We start from the raw sequence: 27130 nt of genomic DNA, 5'->3' as shown, positions 1-27130 counted from the left end.
ACCAGTTCGACGGGGAAGGACTCGCTGCGAGGTGGAAAAGTAGAGTTGTAAAGCACATGGAACGATGTTGCAATGGACCCCCGACATGTAATTCACTCTGCGTTAGTTTACAGATCAGTAAAAAGGTATCTCACTTTTTTTTTTACACTGGAAGACAGAGATCTGAAAAGCTTTCCCGCGTGACGGACGTTTAGCTAAACTCAAAGGAAAACAAACTCCTACATGTAGTTATTCCCGATACTTGGTTCACTTTCACCTCATGCTACTCCAAAGAAGCATCCAGCTGTACTTTGGCATAAGTTACTCGGCGTTGCCCATGAATGCGTCACTGTGACACCGAGCGTGTCCTCCGCTATGGACGCAGACTGTGCGTCGCTGCTGCCCGGTGTGTGCGCGGTGCTGGCGGCCTCGGGGAGGTCTCTGCCCGACGACACCAGCCTGGAGAAACTGTTGGACTGGTTCACGGGGCTCACCGAGGCCGGTTAGTACAACAAAAACAAACAAAAAACACACTCTGTGACTGCTTCTCTTTCTGTTTTCTGTTTCTTCTCGTCCGTCTGTGAAGCTCTAAAGTGGCAGCGTTCAGGTGCTTTACTTGAGCTCGTGCTGTTGGGTTAGAACCTTACATCTATGACTATGGGCACTGATGCTTTAATAATTTCATAAATCGGTAATATTTATATCTAATAAGAGTGAAGCTGTTGTTTGAATTCTTCCAAAGGCAGATGTGGGGAACATGGGGATCCGCTGGGGAGGCTTGTTGCAGATCGGTGGCTGTTGGATCTGTGCCACTCACCAATCTCCACCTTTTCTCCCCGTGAAGGGGGATCTCTGCTGGAGGCCTGCCCGTGTCTGCTTGGATTCATCTCCACTGCGGTTCTGAACACGGCTCTGGACCCCGGTGTCCTCTCCTTCGCCCTCAGACTCACCGGCCTGACGGCTGCCACGGAGGACGGCTACGAAAAGCTGCAGGTGGAGTGAAACGGCACCGACCTGTACTTTTACCACACTTTAACAAGAAAAACAATTCTGACCCTGGTGATGTTGCCGCCTGCAGGAACGCTCGGTTCTGGACCAGGCCTTCCAGCTTCAGCGCTGGCGAGAAGCCGGACTGTGGGGAGATCCCTGTTTACGGATTGGCTGGATCCTGGGCTTACGCAGCATGCTGCAGCACCCAAAGGCTCTCTGCTTCTTTGTGCAATCAGGTTTTCATGCAGGAATTGAGCCCCCATCTTTCCTAATATGTTGCACAGTATATAATAAGAGACGATACAATTAGAGGGAATCGGGCGGTTTTTAATTTGTAAAATGTATTCTCCATCACAGATTTCATCGAGCCGCTCCTTCAACTCCAGACAGACGCGAGTCTGTTTGTCGCCTCGGCGGCCAATCAGATGCTCGCCCACGTCGTGCTCTTCTTCCAGCCGGCCCCGTCCCTGGGATGTAACGGCGTGGATCAGAAGGAAGCAGAAGAGCACGGCGCGGCGTACGCCGCTGCTGTCGCGGCGATCTCGGAGTACCTCAAGGAGTCCCTGGTTCCCCAAAAATACACGGCGCTCCGTCAGAGCCTCCAGACCCTCAAGCTGCTGAGCCTGCTGCTGGCGGCGGCCGGGCCTCCTCTCTGCGACAGGCTGCTGCAGACGGCCGGGGACCCTCTGGAGGAACTGGTGGCGGCAGGCTGCAGTCAGCTCACGCTGCCTCTGATGGACGTCCTCCTGGCCGCATGCAGGTGGGCCGTCTCTCTCTCGTATGAATTCAGATTGACATCTGTGACTCTATGGAACAATCTTTCCCAAGTAGGGGGAGAAGCCGCTCTTTATTTTCAGTAACAACCACAAGGAAATGTGCATGCAAGTTAGTTTATTTCACCAATATGGTGTATAGTGCCAGAAACCTCTATGATGGCCCGGTATTAACGTTAAAATAATGTCCTAATGACTTACTTATTCGTAATCTACATTGATGGGAAGTTTTATCAAGGCAGATGACTTCAATTAATGAATAATACTGTAATTCCTTAAAAGATTGTTGCCCTTTTGTGGTTTAACGGCTTCTACGGTAGACTTCATATCAAGTGCTTGATAATGCATGAAAAACATGTTTCCAGATAAGATATAATAAGGAAATTTGATTTCCCTGTTTTATCAGTAAGTTGCACATTGTTTGTCTGCAACAGCTCCGGCGCCGACCGACGCGTCCCGGACCAACGCGCCGGTCGTCTTCTGTCGTCCATGTTGGACGTCGACAAACCCGCCGACCTCCTTCACGCCGCAGCCGCTTTTCTTCGCCGAGGTCACCAGTAAGCGCCTGTTCACGACTTCCCACTCGCACTGAGAATGTCTCTTCTCCGCCTCCGGGATCGCCTGATTTTTTAAATATTTTTTTATTTCTTCCGTGTTTCTCAGCAGCGACGTCTTGAACACGACCCGTGCTGTGAGAATCCTGCTGCTGCCCCTGCACATCGTAACGGGTCAAACTCTACTGGGCACAGACGCCACCGGTAAAACGCGCACAGATACACCCAGTAAGGGATCCTCATCGAGCACGCCGAGTGTCTTTTACGACTAGACGTGACTTCTGTTCCTGCAGCAGACGGCCGTCGGTCTTCAGCAGTGGAGCAGCTCAAGTGCAAAACCTCCTGCATCTCGATGACCTGCGTCGCTCTGACCAACGCCCCCCGCATCGCCCTCTTGGTGAGACTGCGAAGACGACCTAGAAGAAGATGGGCCGTGAACGTACCTCCTAACCTACCTGCCCTCGCCCTCTCTCTCTCTCTCTCTTTGCCCTCCCAGCCATGCGGCGTACTGACCTGCCCTCCGGATTCAATTGTCACTGCAGTCCTGTCGCTGTTGAGGTTCTGCAGCGGCGTCTCTTCCTCGTCGCCCCCTGGGTGCAGCGAGGTTTGCAGGAACGTCATCGGCAGTGGCAAAGTTCAGAAATGTGCTCTCGAGGCGCTGACGGCTCTGGACAGCAGCCCAGGTAACGCCGCGTGCTCGCGTTGGGATGATGCCAGGTAGAAAAGGGGGGGGGGGGGTTTCTTTAACTAACCACAATTCCTCAAGGAAAACTTCATTGGAAAGACAACCAGAGTGGAAACAGAATTTAGCTGAACGCGGTTATATAACATGCGGTAGGACTTTAAATTAGAACTGATGTTTGATCAAATAATTATTAGGAATTATGCAAAGATTACTAAAGAAGATCTTAAGTTATTTACTGTGAGAAAGTGTGTAGCATGTGTCCTTCATCTCGTGTGTTTCAGGAGCAAAGGAGAAGACCAGTGAAGTGTTCACAGTTCTGATGCAATACCTGGAAAACCCTGATTCTGATGCCACTGTAAGTTGTGCAACTCATTCCCTTTAGCTTTGTTACTCTGTACTGTAATCTCAGAGCTTTTCAAAACACCCACAATGTAATTAGATGTTTCTTTTCCATACGGTTGTGTTCATTCTGTCGCGTACAGAAGCATTCTGTTCATGTGTCATTTCGATGTTGGCAGGAAGTAGTTGACGTCTCTGTGAAGGACGAGTAGCTTTGTCTTTTTGTCCGCGTGGTTCCACGTTGACTCCTCCGTGTCTAAAGTCACACGGTTTGCCCTTGTGTCTCCAAGGTGCTCCACAAGTCCTACCAGGCCCTGGTGAAATGGACGAGTGTGTGCACAGACCTGTCCTTTGTCACGGACCAGCTCAGACTGGGTAAAGTTCACCAGCAGCCTCTAAACACTCGTGGCTACGACACACTGTAATGTTCCCCTGAAGGTGAATACATATATGTGTGTGTGTGTAGATCTCGTGGAGCTGGTGAGGAAGCGCGCGTGCGACATGCGCTGGGAGGTGAGGGACTCCACGGTGGAGTTCCTGGGACACCTTGCGGGCCTGCGCGTCTCCGTGGCAACGGGCGAGGAGGAGGAGGAGGCGGCGGCGGCGTGCGACGCGCTGCTGGGCGCCCGCCGTGCTGCTCCTCTCCTGAAGGAGGCGCTGCGGGACACGGAGAGCTACGTGAGAGCCAGCGCCGTCGCCGCGCTGGCTAAGAGCCTGAGACACGGCTGGCAGCAGGGGGCGGCGCCCAGCGAGGAGGAGGTGGGCGGACCTCTTAGTCCTTTACTAAAACAGGAGGCCGACCTGCTGTGATGTGAAGCAACGTGTCTGCATGTAAACTTTGAGTCTTTGAGTGATGAAACTCTTGTTTCCTTCCAGGAGGAAATCGTGAGCCGGCTGCTTGAAATCCTCTCCCAGGACACGGAGGGATTCCCCAGGAGGGCCGTCGTGCAGTACTTCACCTCCTGGTTCTCCTCGTGCGCGTCGCCCACCTCCGCCCCGCTCCTGATGCGGTGCGCGCGCTCCGTCCTCTCGCGAGGCGGCGCCGACCTGGACTGGGAGGTCAAAGTTCACACGCTGGAGCTGGCCCAGCTGCTGCTGGACGAGGCCTTTTCGGGTCACCCGGGTTACCGGAGGGTTTCGGACGCGCCGCACCCTTACGCCGCGGCCTCCGGGCAGACCCGCGCTCCCCGCGCGTACCCCGAGGGCGCCGAGTCGGACCTGGCCGGCGCCGTGGAGCTGGGGGTCGTGGCGGCGCTGCTGAGCGGGCTGGTCGACTGCGACAGACCCGTGGCCCTGAGGGCCTGTCGGCTGCTCATAGCGCTTCGAGACGCGGTCTGCGCTCCGTCGCCGGGGGCGCTGGACGCCACCGCTGCCGTGGCAACGGTGTCCTGCGAACTGCCCGGCCGCGGCTGGGGGGAGGAGATCAGGAAGACGCTGGGCGCAAAGGGCGGCGAGGGAGGGGGCCGCGTGAGCGTGTGCAAGGCGTTGAGGTCGCTGGGTTTGGACGAGAGGCTGGACGTCCTCACGCGAAGCAGCGACCACGTCCACAACTCGCCCCTCTCCCTGCTGCAGGACATACTGACCGCCAGCGCCGCTCACACTCACGCCGACACACAGCCGGGCGAGGAGGTCATAGTGGACTGCTACTGACACACACACACACGGCCTTATGTTGGTTTATCTGTGATGGCCAACATAGCCTCAACTCAGGATTATTTTGTGATATTATAGCTTAGTGAAAGAGGAGTTTCTGTGATTTTGCTGATATCTACATATTGCACTGTTGCCATAGAGACCTGAGACCTTTGTGATTTCCTATGGATTATTTTCTCCTTTTTTCTGCTGTTAATAAAATAAAAAAAATAAAAAATTGAGATTTTTTAAAATTACTTAATTAAATACCAAGCAGGCAGGGAATGATTGATCTTTGTTGGCTGTTTCTGTTGTAATGTGTTAATGGCTTTTTATAATATTTGATTAAATGCAGTTGCACTTGTCTTTTGCTCCAGCAGAGGTCAGTCACAACTCACCAATAGCAGTTCTGCACAGCCCTAAAACTCACACCTCAACCTCTTTACAACCAGACGTGTTTCATGTTGCCAAAATCGTGAGCCAATTCTATATATTTGCTTTATTTCATGTATCAACCTTTGTGACTGATTCAACTCATTCCTCACTCGTCAAACACTAGCTCAAAACATTTCAGATGTTTTTAAATTCATCAATGTATTTGACGACTTTAGTCACTAGTTGACCAGATTTAGATAATGTATACACTATATACTCATCAAGGAAATTATGATGTAAATTAATTTATTATTTTTATTTTTTTTACATTTTCTCCCACTTTAATCGCCCAAAGCAGTTGCAACATAAGTGATGCACAATTCAATGCATCAATGATAATAATCCGGTACACATTATTATGAAATGGGACATTTTGCAAAATACTTTTGGTACTTTACAAATGTATATATCGATATATGAAGGACTTTACATCCAGCTGTTAATCTTTACACTCTGCTATTGCTACTTTTTTTTTTTAGTTCTTCCTGCACCGCATCCCTTTCAAATAAAAAGTGTCAGCTACACATTATGAAACCATTTAATCTTCATCCTGTCAACAAATTGGTAGTGTTTCAGGACATTAATGTCATGTCTTTGCTCCAACATCTTGACTTACTCACTACACCCTTAATTGCTTTTGACATATTTTGAATTATTCACACTTGCTCCCATTCACTTTCTCCCTCGAAACAAAATCCATTGCTCTAATTCTGAACCTTTTGCGGGTTTTTTTTCTTCAGGATTTATGGGACACGGTTTCCTCCTTCGTGGTGTCAGCTATGTGGGACCCGGCTGGGAGCCCTCCGTTAACCTTTGCAGACACTTGTTATACTCATAAACACCTCAGGACATCGCTCTCTATTTGAAGCTTATTTTCATTCCTCTCTTTTTCTCTGATTTCCCTCGTGGAAAAGCCCAAGAGTCCGTAGGTAGCCATTGGAGATGGAGAGCCCCCCCCCACTGTAACTCACATGGAGGATCAGTAGGACACACGAGCCCAGAAAACTCTCCTCATTAACTAATGAGCAGGATGTCAGCGACTGCCCCCACACACACACACACACACACTGATTATCTCATCCCGTGGCTGAGTGTCATCGCCCCGCAGGGCTCTCATCACACAGCTGTATCCAGTCTCTTCATTCATGGAGTGAAACTGTTCTTCGCGGGATGGAGGCGGTGGCTCTCTTCTCCTTCGCAGCATCAGAAGCAGACGAGATCGGTTTTCAGAAAGGGGAAGTGATCAAGGTAAGCGTGTGTTTGTGTTTGACACATTAAAGTTAACAAGAAGATGGCATGATTCACCTGGAAAGAATAACTGCGTGTGTGTTTGTAGGTGACGGAAATGGAGGAGGATTCTTGCTGGGTCACAGCAGAGATCCAGGGGAAGCGCGGCTACGTGCCTCAGAACTACGTTTCCCTGCTTCCTTATCCGTAAAAACACACATATTTTACACAGTGTTTTATTTGAAGGAGTTTTGAAAGCCTGAAGAGTATTTAGTAAAATAACTTTTAGCCTTCCCAGACCCTTTTTAGGGCCCCGACCCCTATGTAGGGAGCCACTGAGACGATTCCACCAACGGATGAGCTCAAACGTGAATACACAGTTGTGTCTATATTGGTGTGCGTTTGTAGGTGGTTTGCAGGACGGGTGTCGAGACTGGAAGCCGAGAGGCGTCTCCAGCGGCACGACGCCGGCGTGTTTCTGGTGAGGGAGAGCGAATCAGCTCCCGGAGAGTTCTCCGTCTCCGTTAGGTCAGTGAACACACCGCACACACACACGCACACACACACACACACACACACGACACAAGTTCCTACGCCGTGGTGTCAAAATGTTCGAGTGGTGCTGCAAGTTATATTTGCATGTGTTGAATCTGCTGCACTGCTGTGATTTCCCTTGTGTTGTCTTTAATGACCTCTGACCCCCCCGGGCCCTGATCTCACGAGGCTGTTACTGACGCTGACGCTTTACTGAAGTGAAACACTTCAATGTACTTTAGCAAGAGTCAGGAACATCAAAGTGCGTCTGAGTGAGTGTCAGGGCTGCTGGAGTCAAACTATTTTAAAATGCTGTACAAAAACTCGTTGCATCAAAAATAGAACAGCTGCACAGTGTGTGTGTGTGTGTGTGTGTGTGTGTGTGGTGTAATTTGGGTCACCAAGTGACGTGGGACACATTTAATCATTGAGGGAAAATTAAATGTGTTCAATAACCAGGGCGTTGCGTAACAGCACTCAGTCTTGAATTGAAAACAGGTGCATTATGCAATCGACACGTGTCCCAGACATGCGTCTACACACCGCAGACATATCATTGATCATGTGATTTAAGGGCACAACATCTGTCTGCCTGCAAGGGATGGGAGATAAGGGGCTTGATTTGATACTCAGGCACAGCGTAATCCTCCCAACGATCAACAGAGGATAATAATAATGTTTTTATGGATGTGAACCATCTTTAAAACGTCTGCAGTTCGTGACAATGACATCATAACAAACACAGCGGTATATTGTGGGAATACAATGCATGTGAACTTCCTCTCAACTATCCATCCTTGGTGGCTTCCCAGTACCAGCACCAGATATGTTTTGGGTGTATTTCTGGAGCGTAAAGCGTTCTGTGTGAATAGCACTTTATTAGCTCCTATAATGACACTTACTTGAAGAAATGGTACTTTCTTGATTCTTGTCGTTCCGGTTCTGGTCCTTAATGCACGAATACAGTTGTTTTGGATAAACTACTAATGCTATGTGATGTAATACTGTAGGAAACATTTGATTCATGTCTGTGACATTATAGCTTAATTATTATTGGAAAAAATAAAACGGTGGAGCCGCAGTTGAAATATATTTGTTTCAATTTGTTAGTGAAGCGGGGCCCCGTTTTTGTTTTGTCTGTAGTGCAATTATAGACACATAAATATACAAATAGTTCAATTAGAAATGGTATAATTAATTAATTTACTTTCATAAATGCCAAACTTCCTCTGATTTCAGCTTGTCAGTTGGGGGGATTGTTTCCATCCTCTAACTGAAATAACTGGAAACTAAAAATAATAAATTGATACATTTCAGAAAATAAAAAGCCTAATCAGTTCGGTTTATTTGGACTGAATTTCACGATGTAGTAAATTTGCTAATTATTACTGTGACCAACAATCTGTAACTTAAAGCCATTTCGTTTCCTCTTTTACGAAAACGACGGAAGCGGAAAGAAGGTCAGATTTGAGAATTCTTTGTTTGTCACAGCTCGTCACTCAGTGTCAGTGAGAAGAAAAGGACGACTGTCTAACCACCATTGTGTAGCGTCTGTGTCGATCAACGCGATTCACGCCTCTGAGAGGAAACCTCTCGTGGTCCCCTTTCCCACGCCGACGGAGGTTATGCACATCACCGTAAATTCCTCACTGACGGAATCTTCACACCCGCTGCGTGAGCCTAAAGCAGCGTGCATTCCTGCTTTAGTCTCCTTTTACCTTTCTCACCCCCCCCCCCCCCCCCCTCCCTCCCTCTCTCCCTTTGCAGCTACGGCGAGAGGGTGGAGCACTTCCGGGTGCTGGAGGGCGGAGGTCAGTACTGCATCTGGGACGAGTCCTTTCGCTCCCTCAACCGCTTGGTGGATTACTACCGGACTCACAGCATCGCCGTGGAGAAAGCCGTCTACCTCAGGGACCCCCCCGCATCGCAGCCCGAACGTAACCCGTACCCCAACCCTTACAGGAGCAGCTCTCAGGAGGCCCTCCCCGCTGCCACCGGCTGCGCCGCCGCCCGCCTGCAGGCCCGCCCCCCCCGCCCAGAGAGGGAGGCCTCACGGCGCTTCCCCGACCTGGCCGCGGGGGTAAGCTCAGTTCACACACACACACACACACGCGCGCGCGCGCCCGTCGGTCTGATGTCCTGCTGCTGCGTCTTGTGTGCAGAAACCCCGTCTGGCCCACGCGCTCTGCGACTACACCCCCCCTCAGACCGCCCACCTCCACTTTCTCCGGGGCGACGTCATCGACCTGCTGGACTGCTCGAGCTCGCTGGCCTGGAGGGGGCGCTGTCGAGGCCGAGTAGGAATATTTCCGCCGGATTACGTCCAGCCGCTGTACCACTGACGACGCGCGGAACGCGACCTCCTCATTAATCCAATGATCCAGCTATTAGTGAAACAATTAGTACGGTGATTGATCGATGCACTGACCGAAAATTAGTTTAAGCCAATTGTTAATTATTCATTTGAAGGCCATGAAAGAGTATTTTCTTAATCAGCTTTTTGTTTTCTCACACGAGCAGTTCTGTATTGAACCACAATGGTCATAAGTGTTGGTTTGGGGAATAACTACTGCATATCTGAGGAGTTGATGGAACGCCTTTTGCGGAGCCAGAGAGAGCTGCCAGATTTCCTCAAGTGATCGAGCTGGGCCAAAGAACACATGTTTTGAAATGAGAAAAATCTCACCGCACCTCGGTGGCTCGCGGCTCCGGGCCATATTAGCACAGCCCAAGTGTCGGTGGGTGAGTTGCATTGTGGGTAATGTTGGCACCAGGATTAGACCAAGAGCAATGGGATAAAAGTGCAACGCTGAATTTGTGCCCCACTCCTTTAAAATTTGAAACCGCCCTTAATTAATTATGTGGTATGAAGCGAATTGGCCAAATATTTGTGGGTTTCTACCATTCAAATTTGAGGACTTGTTTATTTTCTCTTTCCTTTATCATTATTAACTGTGTAGCTTGGGTTTTGGACTGGTGATCATACACAATGTCAGGAAACAACAGGTAACGTCCTCTTCAATGCGTGAGGATGATTCAGTGAAGAGGATAAAATATTCAGTCCGCAGTGAATCTGTACAAATCCTAAATCCTTAATCCCAATAACCTCCTTTCACCAAAAGCTTGTATTCAAAATACGAATATGCAGTTGAACTTCATGTTTGCTTTGCCGCCTTGTCTGACCTCCTCCTTAGTGAATGTAAATAAACTGTAAACAAGACCAATAAAGAGTGATATATGTGGTTGTAAATACTTGACCAACACTTAGATGCACGTATCTTCAAATTTATTTATTGAGAAATCACAAGAATAAACATTTGATAGAACAGGATCTGTTGTTAAGACCATTTTCAGTTCCGATAAATCGTAATTCTAAAACTTTCTAAATTATTTCCTGTTCATTTAGGTGTCACAGTGTGTATATTCAAACTTAAAGGTTGACACGTTTACAAAACAACATACACAACATAAACAAGCTAAATAAGATAAAAACACTACAACAATAACTGAGGTTTTACAAAACCCTGAAAAACATAACATTAACAAATATGTAATTACTATTAGGTATTTAGGTAATTAGGTATGAGGACTAAACCGAAGTATACAATCTGAACCACATAAACGTATTCTTACTATATATTTTGTTAGCATTTTATTACCTGCACCTTCATGTTAGCTTGTTACAAGCCACAAGCTTCATTGTGATTTGCACAATAGCCTTCTCAAACTTTTAAAACCAGGTGACTTTTTGAAAGTTTTTTTGTAACTTTTGAGCTTCCTGAACTTCTCCCATGTCATTATCTCTCATTGTGGGCGATTCCACACGGATGTGGATACAGATGCAGATTATTCTTAAAGTTGTCTTCATTTAGTGGTTTGTCCTCTCTCTGTTTTCTTGGTTAAAAAAGTAGTTTAAAAAGTGTTTTTTTTCAAAGCGTGATGCTACCATCTGCAGGATTTGTGTAAAGTCATGACAAAAAAAAGAAAAAAGTTTTTTTCACCATGGTCTGTGGAGATATGGGCAAGAGTTGCAAAGGAGATTGAAACAGGATGTTAAATCCTCAGGCAAAGTACGCGTAGAGAAAAATGTTAATGCTGACCACCATTATCGCATTGACGCAGCAGAACCTGGACCAGAACACGCTCTCTCGGACGTTTTGAACTCGGGGAGTTGGAGTCTCCTCTGGGCGCCGCGCCGCTGAGACGCAAAGTCCTGTCCCCCGACCACATGTCCCCCGCCGGGTGGGCTCAGAGCCTGCTACACACACACACACACACAGAGCAGACACAGGAAGTCACTACAGCAGAGCGTGTGCGTGTGTGTGCGCGTTGATGAGTCTTTATCACATGATGAGTCGTTGTGAATGTCCACTCTTACCCTGGGCGCTACGGTGGCTGACAGAGGACACCTTCTGGAGGGGGATTTCTCTCGGTGGCTCTTCAGTCAAAGTCCACCAGGTCAGGTTGCACAACTGGCCGTTTAGAAAATGGAAAAAAACAAGACATTTGTTGTCTAAGAATTACGGTTAGACATAATTACAACCTACACTGTATCTAGAGCTGCTGCCTTAGTTATGAAGACCGGAAACAGGGACAAACAGCTGGCCTGGCGTAATGGAAACAAAATATGCCTCCAGCCACCTCTAAAGCTAGATACCAATACAAATATATAGAGAATTCCCACGGTAACTGCTGGTAAGGTGGATTTATTCCACATATGACGGAGCCAGGCTAGCCCTTCCTTCCGCTTTTAGCCTTTATGCTAAGCTAAGCTACGCTAACCAGCTGAAGCGTGACATTTAACAGACAATATGAGAGATATTGGTGTCTCTACGTCTAAGCCAAAGCACGACAGAAATTACGCATATTTCCCAAATATTTCACACCTTTCATGGCAAGACAGGCCACTCTGACGCGCTAACTTCCGTTTTGTTTCCGCCTGTGATTAATGGTTACTCATGACGTCATTCCTTCAGGACAATTCTTCATCTTAGGAAAGATAGGGCCGTCACGGTTAGCATGGATACTATTGTTTATGAAAATTAATTGACCTTAACCACCTACACTGTGATCTTTTATCTATGTTACAAAGCATTGTGATTTATTGTCTGTGGAAGGTTAAATAAATCTCTTCTGAGACTTTCAAACTAATTCTCTTGAATGATGTAATGCGATCAGAGTGGCTGCTGTTTGCATTTTGAGTTCACAGTTCAACAGTCAAACGGTGACGAATGATTCGCCGGCTTCAAATATTTATGATTTAGTGTCTTTTTTTTGTGTGCAACAATGGCTCAACTGTTCAGTGGCGTTGAGCTTTTTGGGTTGTGCGCACCTGTTCGTGGCTGGGCGGCGGCGTGAGCAGGGACACTATCGTGACAACGATGGCGGTGAGTCCGCAGAGCAGAATGGCGAAGTGGAGGTAGTGGACGCTGCGCAGGACCGCGGGCGCCGAGTCCACGATTCCACACCTGGGAGGCGGGAAGGCGAACTCCAGCACCATCCTGCACACGCCCACCACCAAGCCCACCATCAGGCCCCAGAAGGCGCCCTGAATGCGCAAACAAAACACACACACACACACACATTTCGCTCGGGTTACGTTACACTCGATGGGAATCAATACGCTCGACTCAAAGCGGCAGTTTTTCGGGTGCGTTTGTTTCTCGTAACACTCTCACTTTCCCACCACGATAATCTGTCACCAGCGCGTCACCCCGGAGACACGCGCGCGCGCAACAACACAAATAACTGTGTGTGTCTCCTGTCTTTGTTCAGCCTTCAGGGAGGAATGTGATCCGTGTGGTTCGGCTTACCGAACATGAAAATCATCACCTTGTCACGGCTCACAAAGCAATCACTTGTCCTTATCACATTATTACTCCAAACAATTCATCTCTTTGATTCAGCTCTTTTTGCTTTTAACGTGACAGTACCGCATTTGGAACAAAATAAGGCAATAGCTATGTTTGTTGTTAAGTGGCGAACTCTTGTAGAGTGGTTTGTTTTTTCAGGTTTTCTGTTCTTGTTAAGATTCAAAAATCGTCTTCACCTGTAGAGGAAAACTTAACCTTCTAGGATTACTAGAAAGGGATATGAAGACAAACACATACATACAGAGACAACATGTGTCTAGATGTTATGACACCAATTACAGGATTAATTAGTATTTTTACAAGTTACATTAGGCGCTCAGGGTCAAAGAATACACAGGGCGTGTAGTCACAATACATGTGAATGTTCCCATCAAAAAAGGTTTGCAGGCCAGTCAGTGCGAGTCACATCCTGCATGGGGAGGCGTGCCCTTTGACCTCATGAGTCAACGCCTCATTTAGCCTCATACAGCAGTGTGTTCATATGAACAAAAAACTTGTGTAACAAGGGGGGAAAAAAAGCTTTTTTTTGTGAAAATAGTAGTTTAGTAGTAAAAGCGTGTTCACAGAGAACAGACACACCCCGGATTCAATGTTGAATCCTGTGAACTGGTTTCTACTCGCGGTATGAAACACACTTTTACTGCAGCAGTGTGGCCTCTTTTACCTCCCTCCTCTATCGTATAATAATTGCACTTTCCCTCACTTGCACACTGATATCAGACGGAAACCCTTTCATCTGTTCAAGTGGAGGAGCGGCGCACCGATGATGGTTTCTCTCCTTGAGGAAATAATAAACAATGCACACTTCACAAAACCGGAGAGCGACACACACAAAGACACACATGTGCGCACACACACGTGGTCTCTGCAGCGAGGGAAGCTTGGCAGCTGGATCCCATGTGAGACTAATAAAAAAGTGGGAGGGAGGGCAAACGCACTGTGACGCGTTGGGATGTCTACGGTTTGGCGTCCACGCTGCAGTGAACTTTGAACAGTTTGTTTCTTTGTGTGAAAATGAAAATTCTGGTGTCTTTTTTTTATTATTGAATAGTGTAAACGGAAATATTCCTGACAGTAACTAGCGCTGAAATGATCAGTTAACTAATAGATTTATAAATGTTTTGGACTTGTGTTCTTTAGTGTTTTAGTGTATTGGACTGTAATTACAGGAACTCTTAGTGCGCACTTTACACGGACACATCGACAAAACTGAATGAACAAGTTCATATACGTATGAAACGTGCGTTACCTGCTCATTGGTCCTCGTCCAGAAGATGGCCAGGGTGAAGACCGCGGTGACGGGCGGAGCGAGGTAGCTCGTCACCGACTGGATGTAAACGTACAGCTGGCCGCTGTTGGCCGACTGCAGGATGGGGATCCAAACCACACTCACCACCACCAGGATAACGGTCACGATCCTGGAACAAAACACTATATATATTTACATATACACACACATACGCCGGCTGGCTACGTCCGGGGTTTTGGGGGGGGGCGGATGACCTCCGACCCCTGACCCCACGTACCTGCCGACCAGTAGCAGCTCTTTCTCCGAGGCCCGTTGGCGATGCTTCTTCCAGATGTCCATGGTGAAGAGTGTGGAGCTGCTGTTGAAGATGGAGGTCAGCGACGACATCAGAGCCGCCATCATCACCGCTATCATGAGTCCACGCAGGCCTGTGGGAACGACACACGGGTGAAACGCACACGTGTGTGTGTGTGTGTGTGTGTGGAAACGGAGGACGGCAGTCGAGGCGTTTAGGAATACACGGTGTTCTCACCACTTGGCATGAGTTCGATGACCAGTTTGGGAAAGGCGATGTTGGAGCATCCCACCTCGGCTCCACACACCCGCACACACTCCTCTGGATCCACACACCCCACGGTGTCTGAAATACGAACACGCAAAACTCACACAAAGGGGTGGAACAGACGGAACAACATTGACGTTGGGTTTTTAATTTCAATTAGGATTATTATTATTGGTAGATCACGTGCAACAGATGAGAAAATGTTCTTGTTTTATTACAATCATAAGGTAGGAAATAAAAGTTTCTCTCACAGTGAGCAAACGTGAGCAAACTTGACTTGTTCATCTTAAAGTATATAGCCTGCAAACCCAGACATGCATGAGTAATTTGGAGTGAGTAAGGTTTATCTCGAATAATGCAGCAGATTGAAGAGTCACACGTTTGGTATCTGCACTGCATTTGCCTTAAAAGGAAACAGTTTGTTCTGATTGTTTTCTTATGTCGCTTTTAAACTAGGCTCACAGTATTAAAGGATTTAGCCTTTTTTTAACCGTTGGAAGGGAGCTTTATATTAGAGATAACCTCAGATAAAAACAAGATGGAGCCGTGCTTAGTCATGACACCGTCCGTCTCAACGGTTCTGTTTTTGGGATGAAAAAACGTTGTTTTCCTCCCCGCTGCCCCCCCCCCCCCACCGGCAGAAGGAGGGTGGAGTCAACAGCCCGCATTTCCTCACCAAGTACCGGACATTCCGTCTCGCTAACCCCGGTGACAGGGGGGCTTCCGGTGCCGAAACCCTAGAGGGCAGACACTCACACACACACACACACACACACACAGACACACACACACAACGGGGAGTTCACGGCGCGGACCGCAGTACCGGACCTCCGGGAACTTTCTGCCTGGAGGAACTTTTCTCGAGGGGGGGGGGGGGGTTATGGAACAGAGTCGAGACACGTCCGCGCCACGTTACCGTTGACTCCGGCTTTGTCTGCCGGTGGAACGGTCGCCGTTTTTTTGTTTTTTTTCGGGGGGCTTCGCACGGGCAAAAAAAAGAGAGGAGAAAGTTAACTCGAGTCACCCACGCTTCATTCAAGGAGGATTTATCCGTCTCAACGCCGGGTTACCGCCAGGTTTGACTCACACTCATCAATCCCGACAGCTGCCTTCCGTGCCCCGCGGGCCGTTGGACCGGGCCACGCCGCCGGGCTCCTCCTCCTCCTCCCTGTCAGGTGAGAGGCGTGGCGCCAGGACGCGGGAGCGCCGGTCGATCCACACCTGAGAGGGTGCGCGTGTTTCTTTTAGAACACCTGAGCTACGCGAGTCCGCGCTCGGGGGAATCATGGCGCGGAATGACACGTTTGGCACTTTGGAAGTTTGACCCCTCAGGACCGGCGACTGGAAAACTGGGTCAGAGTGGTTTTGTGACCTAAAACTATTCATCGATCGCGGCCATGGCTTTGTCTCAGGTCCAATGTCTGGACAACCACCACGTCAACTCGCGCGTGAGCGAGGGCAAGCCGGAGTTCTTCTACAGCGAGGACCAACGGCTGGCGCTCGAGGTCCTGATCGCCAACGGCCGCGATGCGTTCACGGACCACGTCCGCGAGAAGGGCGTGCGGGACTTCCTCTCGGAACCGGAGCTGGAGCGGATCGCGCGCACGGCGGAGGCCTACCGGCCCGGCGGCGAGCATCACCACAAGCTGGAGAACCCCGGGCCCGGGAACCTGACGCCGGGCTCCGGGGAATTCGGAGGGGACGGCGAGGTGTCGCTGCAGTACTGGCCGGACAGGTCGGAGGGCTCGGTGGGGGAGCTGGACCTCGGCTGGCCCGATTCCATCTCGTACCGGGGGGTCACGCGCGTGACCGTGCACACGCAACCGCCGGCCGAGGGGCAGACGCACATCAAGGAGGTGGTGCGCAAAAGCATTGCGTCAGCGCAGAGGGTAGGCAGAACACCGGAGAAGGTGTTGATGATGCTTTTATAACGCAGTGATTAATGACGTTTTAGGAACCTCCACCAGGTCGAACAGATAACAACAGAAACACGAAGTTAAAGTTCTCGGGGAACAAAAAAAGTGCTTAAAAGTGTAGTTTTAAGGCATTTAAAAAACATTTCCTCTGTGTAAGCTCATGATGTGAATGAGTCATAATACAATAATAATTAAACATGCAAATAACCACAGTAAAAGGGCAATAAGGTTGTATGCATTGCGGTGCTATTGAGTGCACCACTGTATTGATCATGTTGCTCAGGGATGGACGCAGTTCACTTCACCACAAACTATAAAGCAAAGCCGGTTTGACTAAGTAAACATAAGAAGTTTATAAGGTTGGTTTATATGGGGATTGAATTAATCGGCAACTATTTCGATAACCGTTTCACCAAATGTTCTGCGAGGACACAACCGTGAACTGCATATCTATGGGTTTTAAACTGCTTATGGATTAATGCAGAAAATAACAATGAAACAATGAAAATAATTGCTAGTTGCTTTATGTGAAACATCGCTGACATCATTGCAGTCCATCAGGCAGAATAACATCTACCAAAATAACCTGGCAGGGCCGTGAATCTGGACTGAATTTAATCCAGCGCCTCGCTAATTTACACCACGTCACCGGCCTCCGTCTTGTTTTTTACGAGCGTGACCCGGTTCCCTTTTTCTCCACCATGTGACACAAACAAAATGTGCAGACAACAAAGGTTCTAATAAAACAAGTCTGATCTCGCCAGTGGAAAGAGAGGTTCCGACATCAGTGAGCAGATCACATGGCGGCAGTACATACGCAACCTTTACTTTGTAAGTTGATCCTTGCACACAAATTAAACTAGTCCCTCACGGCAAAAAAAAGACCTCTAATGAATTGGTTCGGTTGCAGAGTTAACATTTTTCCCTGCACAAACAACACTTTTTTTTGCCAAAGCTGCTGTTGAATTTAACTCTGCTAACAAACTGCTCCCAGTGTGTAATTTGTTTGTGTCGCATTTAAATTATTCTGCTTTTCAGGACCTACTATCTTCTCTATGTTGTAGTTTTTATAACTTCTTCTGGGATTCATTGTACAAAAGCAAGACCACAATAACGTCGGTTTGATATGTCTTATACATTCTAAGATAAAGCTTCACTAACTTTTTTTCTCTCGATCAGCTTATCCAACCAATTACCTCGTTCTTCAGTTTTAAATGTTGTACTGGCACGGTGTGAAGAGTGCCACGCTCGCACTAGTGTCGTATTGTTGAACCTACATAACGCACACTGTCCAGACACTTCACACTCTGTCGCCAGTCTGCGCTCTTTGGGTCCAGCAGGCTGCTTGCGCTACATCCATGTCACACCTAGTCTTTGTCTTACGGGGTTTTGATTAACTTTTAAAAGGCAGTTCTCATAAGTGCGCGGCTTCCTTTGAGCATTTAATGGGAGTATTATTGTTAAATCAAACCTGCTTTCACCGACCAGGAAACACTAACGCCTTGTGTGGTTTCCTCCGTGTATTTTGTGTGTGTGTGTGTGTGTAGGTGATTGCGGTGGTGATGGATGTATTTACAGACGTGGATATCTTTCGAGACCTGCTGGATGCGTCCTACAAACGCAAAGTTCCTGTGTACATTATCATTGACCTGGCTTCGGTCCCCTGCTTTCTTTCCATGTGTGGCAGAGCTGATATGCACAGTGGACACCTAAAGGTATGCATGAACACACACACACCCACACACACGACAGACACACAGATGTTTTGATAAACTGGGTGAGGAGCTCTTTGGACAGATGGCTGCTCCGGATAAGCATATAATAATAGTTACTCGTAAAAAACTCCAGTTCCAATGTTTAAAATAACAAATGTCTCATTAAAGATCTATTTCATCTACAACTTGTGAAACAGAAGTGAAACAGGTTTTTGCCTGCAGGCCTTGAGAAGATCATGCAGCAGCTAGTTGTTTGGCTGCAGGCTGAATACTTTATTATCCTCTGTGATCAATTGGTCACAGTCTTTTTTTTTTTAATCTCCTGTACCATCTTTCTGTTTCACATCTCTTTCCTCCGTCCCCACAGCGTTGGCCTCGCCTCTCTTTTTAACATTTTTTCCTGTCTGCCATCTCCGCTGTTGTTATGACCTTTCACGACCCCGGGGCCGGGCGTCCCTCGTGAGATTTCACACAGAACATTTATGCACGAGGTAACGCTCAGCCAGGAACCACACCCTTATCACTTGGCCAAAGACAAACACTGCAGGGTGTGTCACACAAGCATGCACAAGCATGCACACGCATGCGGTCCATGCTCCAAGCTGCAGAGTCAGCCGGCACGACTAATGGCGGTATTAATGGAGAAGAACTATTTCCTGTTTCTTCACACCCCCGTCTCCCTACTCTTATAGGTCGCCTTTATTTCCCCTTTTTTGTCACCAATATTCTTCCACCCATCAAAGTGAATCCAAGAGCCGTCTCTCCACTTATCCATTAATCCTACGTGTGTGTTCGTGGTTGTGTGTGTGTGTGTGTGTACGTTTCAGAATCTGCGCGTACGCAGCTGTGGAGGCGTGGATTTCTTCACACGGACGGCACAGAAGGTGCGTGGATCACTGAGCCAGAAGTTCCTCCTGATAGACGCAGACAGAGCCATCTCCGGCTCATACAGGTCAGCGGTTTGTGTCCCTAACGCTTACTCTGGTATTGACATGGATCCTATGACTTGACATGTGAAAGGCAGTGAACAAAGAGGCAAACCCCACACAGCTTTAAGGAGCATTTGAGCATCTTTCGCCTCACTGTTTTCATATTTCCGGCTCGCAGCTTTACTCTTTTTGCTCAGTCTCGAGTCTTAAAAGTTCATTTAAGAGACTGTTTGTCGGGGAGCCAAAAACACACCATTGATTTGATTCTGGTGTTGATCTGTGTCTGCTGGAAGCGTGAATAAGCAACTGTTGGCCACAACTGTTTCACAACGTCTGGAACACTGAGATAAAATAGGCTGAAAGAGACACATTTTTCAACAGTATTGCCCAATGTTCTTACAAACAAAAACACATGACTTTATATTACATAAACGTATGTTATAATCACATGAGAATAACTCCAGTTTGGGTTACCCAATATCTTTTCCTTGGGCACGGTGCAACAATGCCATTGTTGTGGTATACAGCAGCAGCATTTTCTATAACCATAAAACTTCAATACACACAAACTACGTTTCTTCTTTGTCTATATTTCCCTATATTCACCATTACATCTCTATGCTCTCATTACCTTTAAAGATTATAGACAAGCGTGAAATCCTGCACAGAGCACAATACTATTCGTGACCTTGGGGTAAAAATATTTGGTGTGACATAGAAGATAGAATGTAGCCGCTAAATCAGGAACCAGGATAAATGTAGTGAGAAAAAACACTGATAATCCCTGTAAATAACGGAGTCACTGCTGTGAATGTTTCCCTGTCTTTGTTCCTCCAGCTTCACCTGGTCCTCATCCCGCTTGGACCGTAACCTCATCACCGTGATCACGGGACAGGCCGTGGAGACCTTCGACCTGGAGTTTTGTGACCTGTACCTCGCGTCCAGGGGCGTGTCTCTGAACAAGGTCCCCATGGTCGATGAACCCGTCCCCGACCTGGTCCTCTACTCGGCGCCCGCTCCGGTATCAGCTGCCGTTGCCAGGAAGCTCGTCAATCCAAAATACGCCCTTGTTGCCACGGGAAACTACAAAAGTCCCACTTCCTCTGACCAAAATTCCAGCAGCAGGAATCCCAATGGGCTTACGGTTAGGAAAAAACGTCTTAGACATGTCGTTGAGGAGCAACCCTTGCATCCGGGACTAGCCCATCTGGAGAAAGCCTACCTGATCCCTTACCTGCCCACCTGGCCGGAGCCGGACCCGCCCAGCGACGTGATTGGCTTCATCAACATTAGGGATGAAAAGCGAGCCAATCAGGTTCACTTACAGAGGTCGGAGAGGTTCGAGACCAGCCAGGCCATACGCTTCAGTACACCGCTTCTGCCACCCCCCAAGACCGAGGAACCGGCGTCAGGTGGGGACGCAACGGCCGCCGGAGAAGCAGAGAATCTACTCCGGAATACGAGTGCAGACGTCTCTGCTGCCGTGAGTCCCACCAGCAAACAACCCAAAGAGAAAACGCACACCGTTCCGAATGAGGACCAAACTGACGCAACGGAGTCCAGCGCGCCGCCTCGGCAGACCAGCGCGCCTCCAACACGGGACGCACGCACGCCGGCCGCGCCGCCCGAGGTCGCCGCTGATCCAAAGCCGACGAGCGACGCCCAGCCGACTCCAGCGACCGAACCCGCGGCGCCTCCCATTCCTAAACGCCGCACGCTGCAGCTAGTCCTAGACCCCGCCCCCTCGGGGCAGCCAGGCCAACCACAGGTCTCCCTGATGAAAATGGACCAGTCGGATAGTCTCGACGGTTTCACCGAAAAGGGGGCGCCGGCCCGGGGCCGCATCGCGTCCAAGGCCGACGGCAGGGACTCGGGCAGCACGGGCGACGGCAGCCAGGACAGCACAAAGGTCATGTGCGACCGGGCGGCCAACGAGGCTCCGTCCAGCAACTCCACGGCATCGGAGGAGGAGTTCTACGAATGCGCCCAGTCGGAGCTGAGCGACCCCGTGGTCAACGGAGCGACCACGGGGTCAGGGCGCGGCCTTCGCCACGGTGACGGGGTCAACGTGATGGCCCGCCTCTCCCAGAGCATGCTGGATCTGAGGCAGCCCAACCAGTCAGAGGAGGGCACTGACCTCATCCGCCAATCACAGCAGCTGCGCCATCAAGGACACCGGTCCCCTCATAGGCACATTGGGCAGGTATTATAGTATATGGTGTATCTATATATAGTAAATACTATATTATATAGGACAATATATAACTTGCTTATTCAGTGGACAGATAATTTATGGCCAGAAATCAACATTTTATGTAATTTAAAAATCACTAATTCCAGGTTGTCAAACGCTGTTTTTTTCTGTTTGGTAACTTAAAATAATGTAGATATTTTGATTTCCTTTTTTAGACTGTTGATACTAAACCTGGGTCTTGAATTGTTTACCGTTCTCTTTTATCTTAAAGACTAAACAACTAGGTGAACCGATTCATTTTTTCATCAGGAACTGTGAAAAGTGAAAGTGAGTCATCACTGAACTGTGCCGGAGGTTCCTAGGAATGATGTTTGTAACGTTTATATGAATCCCACTAAAAAGGGTGCGTTTCAGCAGCCGTTTAAAAGCAAGCCACTACCTGCTCACGGTTAACAGGGCATTCCTTTTGCACACATGTGTTTGCACGCACCTGGATAGAGAGCTCGGCTGATCATGCCAGGGAGGATGATGAAGATGAAGGGCAGCATCTTCAGATAAGCAGCGAGGATCGACGCTCCTTTCACGTGACTGATGTTCTTAGCGGACAGGGAACGTTGTACAATCACCTACACACAGAGCGACACAAATAACAACAATAATAGTACTAACCTCTCAGAGAAGAGAGGTACAGTAAAAAAAATGAATACTTTCATGAAATATGTATGGATTCAAATACAGTGCAATTTAACATTTCCAATTAAATTAATTAAAACAACTGTCCTTTTAAAATAATGTGTTTTTAGGAGAGCGATTGGCAGATCAAAAATCACCGTTGAGGGTTCTTAGGTGCCGTAAAAATCATCACAATTTCAAAATCCAGGCTAAAACGCTGGGAAGGAGCTTTTATGGATAATATTATAGCAGTATTCTGATCTAGTTGAAGCTTGAAAAAACACCAAAAATAAATATTCATGTAAGAACAAGAGGTTGGCCATGGGCCTGAAGGTTTACTGAAGCTCAGTCTCATGGTGGAATCAAACGAGAAGTAGATCCAGGAATTGAACGCATTCAAACTTGATCAAAAAGTGACGGGCCGAGGATTGAGCCCTGAGGTACTTCATGTGTTGAGTGGAGGATTTCCAGCAACACCTTCTGGACTCCACAACGTGCTCCTCGTCACGCTCTGCTTCTTTCCTCCGTCTAGTTGTTCCAGACCTCCAAATCTCCAGCTCGAGGACCCAAAGTCATCATCGCCAAACCGGGAAGTTTTCATCGCCCCAACCGGCCCGACGTCCAGGTGATCGGAGGACACCGGTACTGGCAGAGCCAGGCCATGCAGCGCGACCACGGCCAGTCGCGCGCAGAGACGCGGTCCAGCCGGTCGCCGCGGCGACACGGCCCGGGCTACCGGAAGACGGATAGCGCCTCGGCACAGCCGGCGGGTTCACTGGGAGTATCTTTCTCAAAACTGAGCGACTTGGGACACTTGAGGGCGCGAGGGCACGCGTCGCAGACGACGGCGTTTGAAAGCAACAGGGCCGACCGGTAGGACATGAGGATGGTTATTGATCCTCCCACAGGAGGGCGTGACTCTTCGGTGTGGTATCTCCGCCGTCTCTCGGCATGTGTTTTGCTTTTTCGGTCTTCGAAAACCAGAGGCTTCACGTGCAAGTTTTTATTTAATAATTATATTTTGACAACGTCGACAAGAAGAGGCAGTTTGATTGAGTGCGTTTTGAGAGGTTTGTCAATGAATCCAATAGCCTTCAGAATCAATGGTTGGTTGCAGAAGGCTTTGGACAGAAGTGTCTGGGGGGATAATGTAATTCAGCATGTTTTAATTACCTCAACTGCTTATCTTTTGTGAAAAAGTGTTTTTACTGTAAATCATTTTTCACATATCCTGTACAGATGCGACATGCATTGACGACGATGTCTTCCCACCGATATTAGAGTCACTGGGATTGGTTACTGATGGTGTTCGGGTGGGGCTGCTGTGTTGATAACCTGCTATGTGTGCAATTTTAAACACTGACGTTGGACCAAACCTGTATGCTGTAAATAAAAAGGCCTCTTGTTGCTGACTCGGCTCTGTTGTTTCCTCAATCAGTTCATGGAAATTTAAAGTTATCCGTTAACATCCAAATGTTTTGGGAAAGTTTGTGAAACTGAAAGGAACTTTGACCCCGTTTGCTGTGGTTGAGTGGACACAGTTTCTGTTTAAATTACAAATATAAACCAAACTCTGGAGACAAGGCAGTAGTGTTAGTCTCCTGTGTGTTGTGAAAATGATTAAAACCATCCAACTTATTTGGAGAAAGAGGTTAGGAGCAATCCAGCTTCACTCGAGGCTCATCAGAGGAACTGCAGCATAAGACGCATCTGCTGCAGTGGTGTGTTTTCCTGCTTGCCGTTGTGTGTTCTTGCGTGAAAAGGTACCTGGTCAGTGCACCAGTACCAGGTGGCCAGTATGGTGAGCCCCAGCGTCATGCCGGGCCAGGGCAGGTCTCCGGTGACGGCGTCTCTGAACAGGTGCATGGCGTCCTCACGCGGCAGGTGGCAGGTGCTGTTGGGGATGATCTTACTCGGAATCGCCATGCTGTACACGTGCTCCAGGTTGCTGTAGCCGCCGATCTTGTTGAAGGCTGTGGGTGGGGGGGGGGGGGGGGGACGCACAACTGCAACTACACTTTACTTAAAAAAAGAACTGCTGAAAGGAATCGAGGTGACTGTACATACCAGTGATGGTGAGGATGATCGCCCCGATAATCATGATGAATGTCTGCAGAGTGTCGGTGTAGATCACAGCGGCGAGACCACCTGCAAGGAAGCCAGTGCATGTTGTAGGGAATCTTTTCCCATTGGACCAGTTCTACCAGATGGAATTACGTGTGTGTGTGTGTGTGTGTGTGGTTGCACCTGCTATAGTGTAGAGAGCCGTGACCACCAGCATGAGGACGGTGGACAGGTAGAGGTTCCATCCCAGACACACCTGGACAAACAAGGCTCCAGAGTACAGGTCAGTCTGGAGACGGAAACACAACCCGAGAGTCATTCTCATGGCAGCTGAAGTTACATTTTGGGAAAAGCAGACAAAAGCCGAACAGTGTGTCGTGACTTTGTCGTACTGATATCTTTGTGAAGACGGACAGCAGCAGTGAGAGGACGGCCAGGTAGGTCCTGATCCGCTCTCCTCCGAAGCGACGGCCCAGGTACTCTGGCATCGTCACGATCTGAACACACACACACGTAATTCAACTCCTTCAACACACCGCAGCTACACAAAATCGTTGTCAAGCAGTTGGTGTCTGTAGTGTAATGAAACACCCCTTTGGGGAATTTTCAAGGTGGAGTAATGCTGGCAGGGATAATGTGTCTTGGCACCTAGATGTACCTGCTGGACAAGCCTTAACAAGCAGACATAGACCTGTTAGCATCAGAGTGTGTGTGTGTGTGTGTGTGTGTGCAAACTAACCCCTGAGGAGATGTAGACAGGCACAAATACCCAGGCCAGAGCCAGCAGCACATAGGTGGCCTGAGAAGAAGAAAGACAGAGGACAGAAGGTGCTTTGAGCAGATTGTGCAGGCAGGAGATCCTTCATCTCTCTGTAGAAGATCAACGTCGTCTGTACGTCAAACAATAACGTCGCACTGAGCGTGTTCTGCTGCTCCCTCTGCAGCCGGTGGCCTGCAACAGCTGTTGAAGGAAGTTCAAACCCAAACGCTCCATGCTAAATAAATACGCTTCGGAATGGACAGAACAGAGTGAGGTTATTTTTTTTTACAAAGGCTTATGTTCACTTCTTTCTTTTGGGCTGCAAGGGCGAAATGAAAAATGTCATTGTGTGTTGTTTTTTGTGACAGAATTATTTTGTGTTATTTAGTCATCCGCATTACGGTAACGCAATAAAGCAAAAGAACGCACAGCTCTGCTTCATCCCACAATGTGTTAGTTTACTATTAATAGATAGAAGAGCATCACGGGATGTTTTGCTGAATGGGCAAATGTGTGTGTGTGTGTGTGTGTGTGTGTCTACTCACGTTCCATTCAAAACCAGTGACAGCGATGCCTCCTGCTGCTCCGGTACCGGCCAAACCAATAAACAGGCCTGAGCCTTCTGAACTGGCAAAGAGAGACGCTCCAATCTGAGCACATGAGGGAGATATTTTAGGTAAAAGCAGAAAAAATTGCTTTTTTTAAATCCTGCATATATAAGCTTACTTAAAAGGCACTTTACATATCAAAAGTAAAATAGCTTGTTCACATTTTTATATCATTCAAATTCCTTTTTCTGTTTGTTCTTTATCACAAACTAAAAGGCTAATTTAATCTCCAGTACTTTTATTTATATTTCTCTGAACTAGAAGTATCATAAAGAGTTTTCCACATATTACACTTCAGGTACACAAGATGAATATATATTTTGTCTAAATCTTCCGATTGTAACTCAACAAATAATATATAATCCTATCAGAACGTCACAAACGTCAAATCAGCTCTTTTTTTAATGAGAAAAAGTGAGACGTTAAAGAGCGGAGCACGAGACACACACACACACACACACACACAAACGCACACACACACACTCACCGGCCACCACGCCATGTCCCGTCCAGCCAAGAAGTATCCGCTCAGGGTATTCCTGCTCACCCTGCATGATGACTGACAGAGAACACTGTTACACCTTGGCATCCAGAACACATTAACACATACATGTTGTGTATATACACACACACACACACACACACACACACACACACACACACACACACACACACACACACACACACACATATATGTATATGTATATCTACATTTATATGGAGCTCAGACTCTCACCCAGATGCCGACAGCGATGTTGAGTAGAAAGTAGGTTACTATGACGATAATGTCAGGGGAGCTGAAGGACCGAGCCAGGGCGTAGAAGTTGACGGTGGAGTTTGACATCCTCGACGTTCGCGGCGACGCTCGCACCCACGCCCACGCTTGAAAAAATGACCCCGAAACCTGTGTGACGCTTGCACGCTCCTGTGGAATCACACCTGTGGAATCACACCTGTGCAGTCGCTCTCACCGGCGGCCACCTCTCGTAACCCAACGAACGCCAAGACGAACACCTCGCATTCCCTTCTCACTTCACCCCTCCAACACAAAGCCTGCTAACACGAACGCACACAAGCACAGTCTGACACACACACACACGCACACACACACACACTCTCCGGGCCCCTGGTGGGAGTCTTGTCCGGGCTGTTACAGAAGGCGAGTGTTCGGCGTGTCTTGTACGTGTGAAGAGGGGCCGTCCTTTGGTTGAATTGATGATTAAACACATCAGCCTTAATGTGGGCCCCTGCGGCGCTGTGCTTGGGGATAATGGAGTGCACGGCGCGGGTGAGCAGGTGGAGGCAGATGCTCCCGTGGACCAGAGTCCACGCTGATGCACACAAAACACGCACGCACACACGGGTGGTCAATCATTGCCGATGACAAGTTTATAATCATTAGTGTTTTTAACACGCAAACATCTGCTGGTAAGTGCTAAG

At 48.2% G+C, this 27130-nt stretch overlaps 4 protein-coding genes across 6 annotated transcripts; 3 read left to right on the top strand and 1 right to left on the bottom strand.

The window, feature by feature from the left end:
* Positions 1-92: 92 nt before the first annotated feature.
* Positions 93-5317, top strand: brat1 (BRCA1-associated ATM activator 1). The gene is made up of 12 exons (XM_037472411.2): positions 93-481; positions 824-972; positions 1058-1205; positions 1327-1729; positions 2177-2299; positions 2406-2500; positions 2590-2693; positions 2793-2979; positions 3263-3336; positions 3611-3695; positions 3787-4079; positions 4197-5317. The coding sequence occupies exons 1-12, from the start codon at positions 355-357 to the stop codon at positions 4968-4970; spliced, it is 2562 nt and encodes an 853-aa protein (XP_037328308.2). The 5' UTR covers positions 93-354; the 3' UTR covers positions 4971-5317.
* A 1066-nt stretch (positions 5318-6383) lies between these two features.
* On the top strand, positions 6384-10388 carry LOC119217372 (GRB2-related adapter protein-like). Its single transcript, XM_037470894.2, has 5 exons — positions 6384-6635; positions 6724-6821; positions 7023-7142; positions 8916-9228; positions 9311-10388. The coding sequence occupies exons 1-5, from the start codon at positions 6558-6560 to the stop codon at positions 9488-9490; spliced, it is 789 nt and encodes a 262-aa protein (XP_037326791.2). The 5' UTR covers positions 6384-6557; the 3' UTR covers positions 9491-10388.
* A 45-nt stretch (positions 10389-10433) lies between these two features.
* slc5a10 (solute carrier family 5 member 10) lies at positions 10434-26720 on the bottom strand. Of its 2 annotated transcripts, none has more exons than XM_062564417.1 (15): positions 26427-26720; positions 26178-26249; positions 25628-25732; positions 25062-25121; positions 24715-24819; positions 24506-24611; positions 24326-24406; positions 24026-24231; positions 22077-22212; positions 14803-14910; positions 14548-14698; positions 14271-14439; positions 12481-12696; positions 11527-11620; positions 10434-11406 (listed from the first exon to the last, which is right to left on the bottom strand). In XM_062564417.1, the coding sequence occupies exons 1-15, from the start codon at positions 26532-26534 to the stop codon at positions 11210-11212; spliced, it is 1914 nt and encodes a 637-aa protein (XP_062420401.1). In that variant the 5' UTR covers positions 26535-26720; the 3' UTR covers positions 10434-11209. The 2 variants fall into 2 exon arrangements, with proteins under 2 accessions (XP_062420401.1, XP_037326794.1); XM_037470897.2 differs by having other exon boundaries at positions 10434-11403.
* On the top strand, positions 15568-23670 carry fam83gb (family with sequence similarity 83 member Gb). Of its 2 annotated transcripts, none has more exons than XM_037470888.2 (5): positions 15568-16721; positions 18296-18463; positions 19291-19415; positions 20230-21595; positions 22791-23670. In XM_037470888.2, exons 1-5 carry the CDS (start codon positions 16230-16232, stop codon positions 23133-23135), a joined length of 2496 nt encoding a protein of 831 aa, XP_037326785.2. In that variant the 5' UTR covers positions 15568-16229; the 3' UTR covers positions 23136-23670. The 2 variants fall into 2 exon arrangements, with proteins under 2 accessions (XP_037326785.2, XP_037326786.2); XM_037470889.2 differs by having other exon boundaries at positions 20230-21591; positions 22791-23018.
* Positions 26721-27130: the final 410 nt, after the last annotated feature.

The sequence above is a fragment of the Pungitius pungitius genome, chromosome 9, assembly GCF_949316345.1.
Source record: "Pungitius pungitius chromosome 9, fPunPun2.1, whole genome shotgun sequence".
In the NCBI taxonomy this organism is placed as follows: domain Eukaryota; kingdom Metazoa; phylum Chordata; class Actinopteri; order Perciformes; family Gasterosteidae; genus Pungitius; species Pungitius pungitius.
The sequence above is the reverse complement of the archived record's forward strand: the minus strand, read 5'-3'. Positions and strand labels throughout refer to the sequence as shown.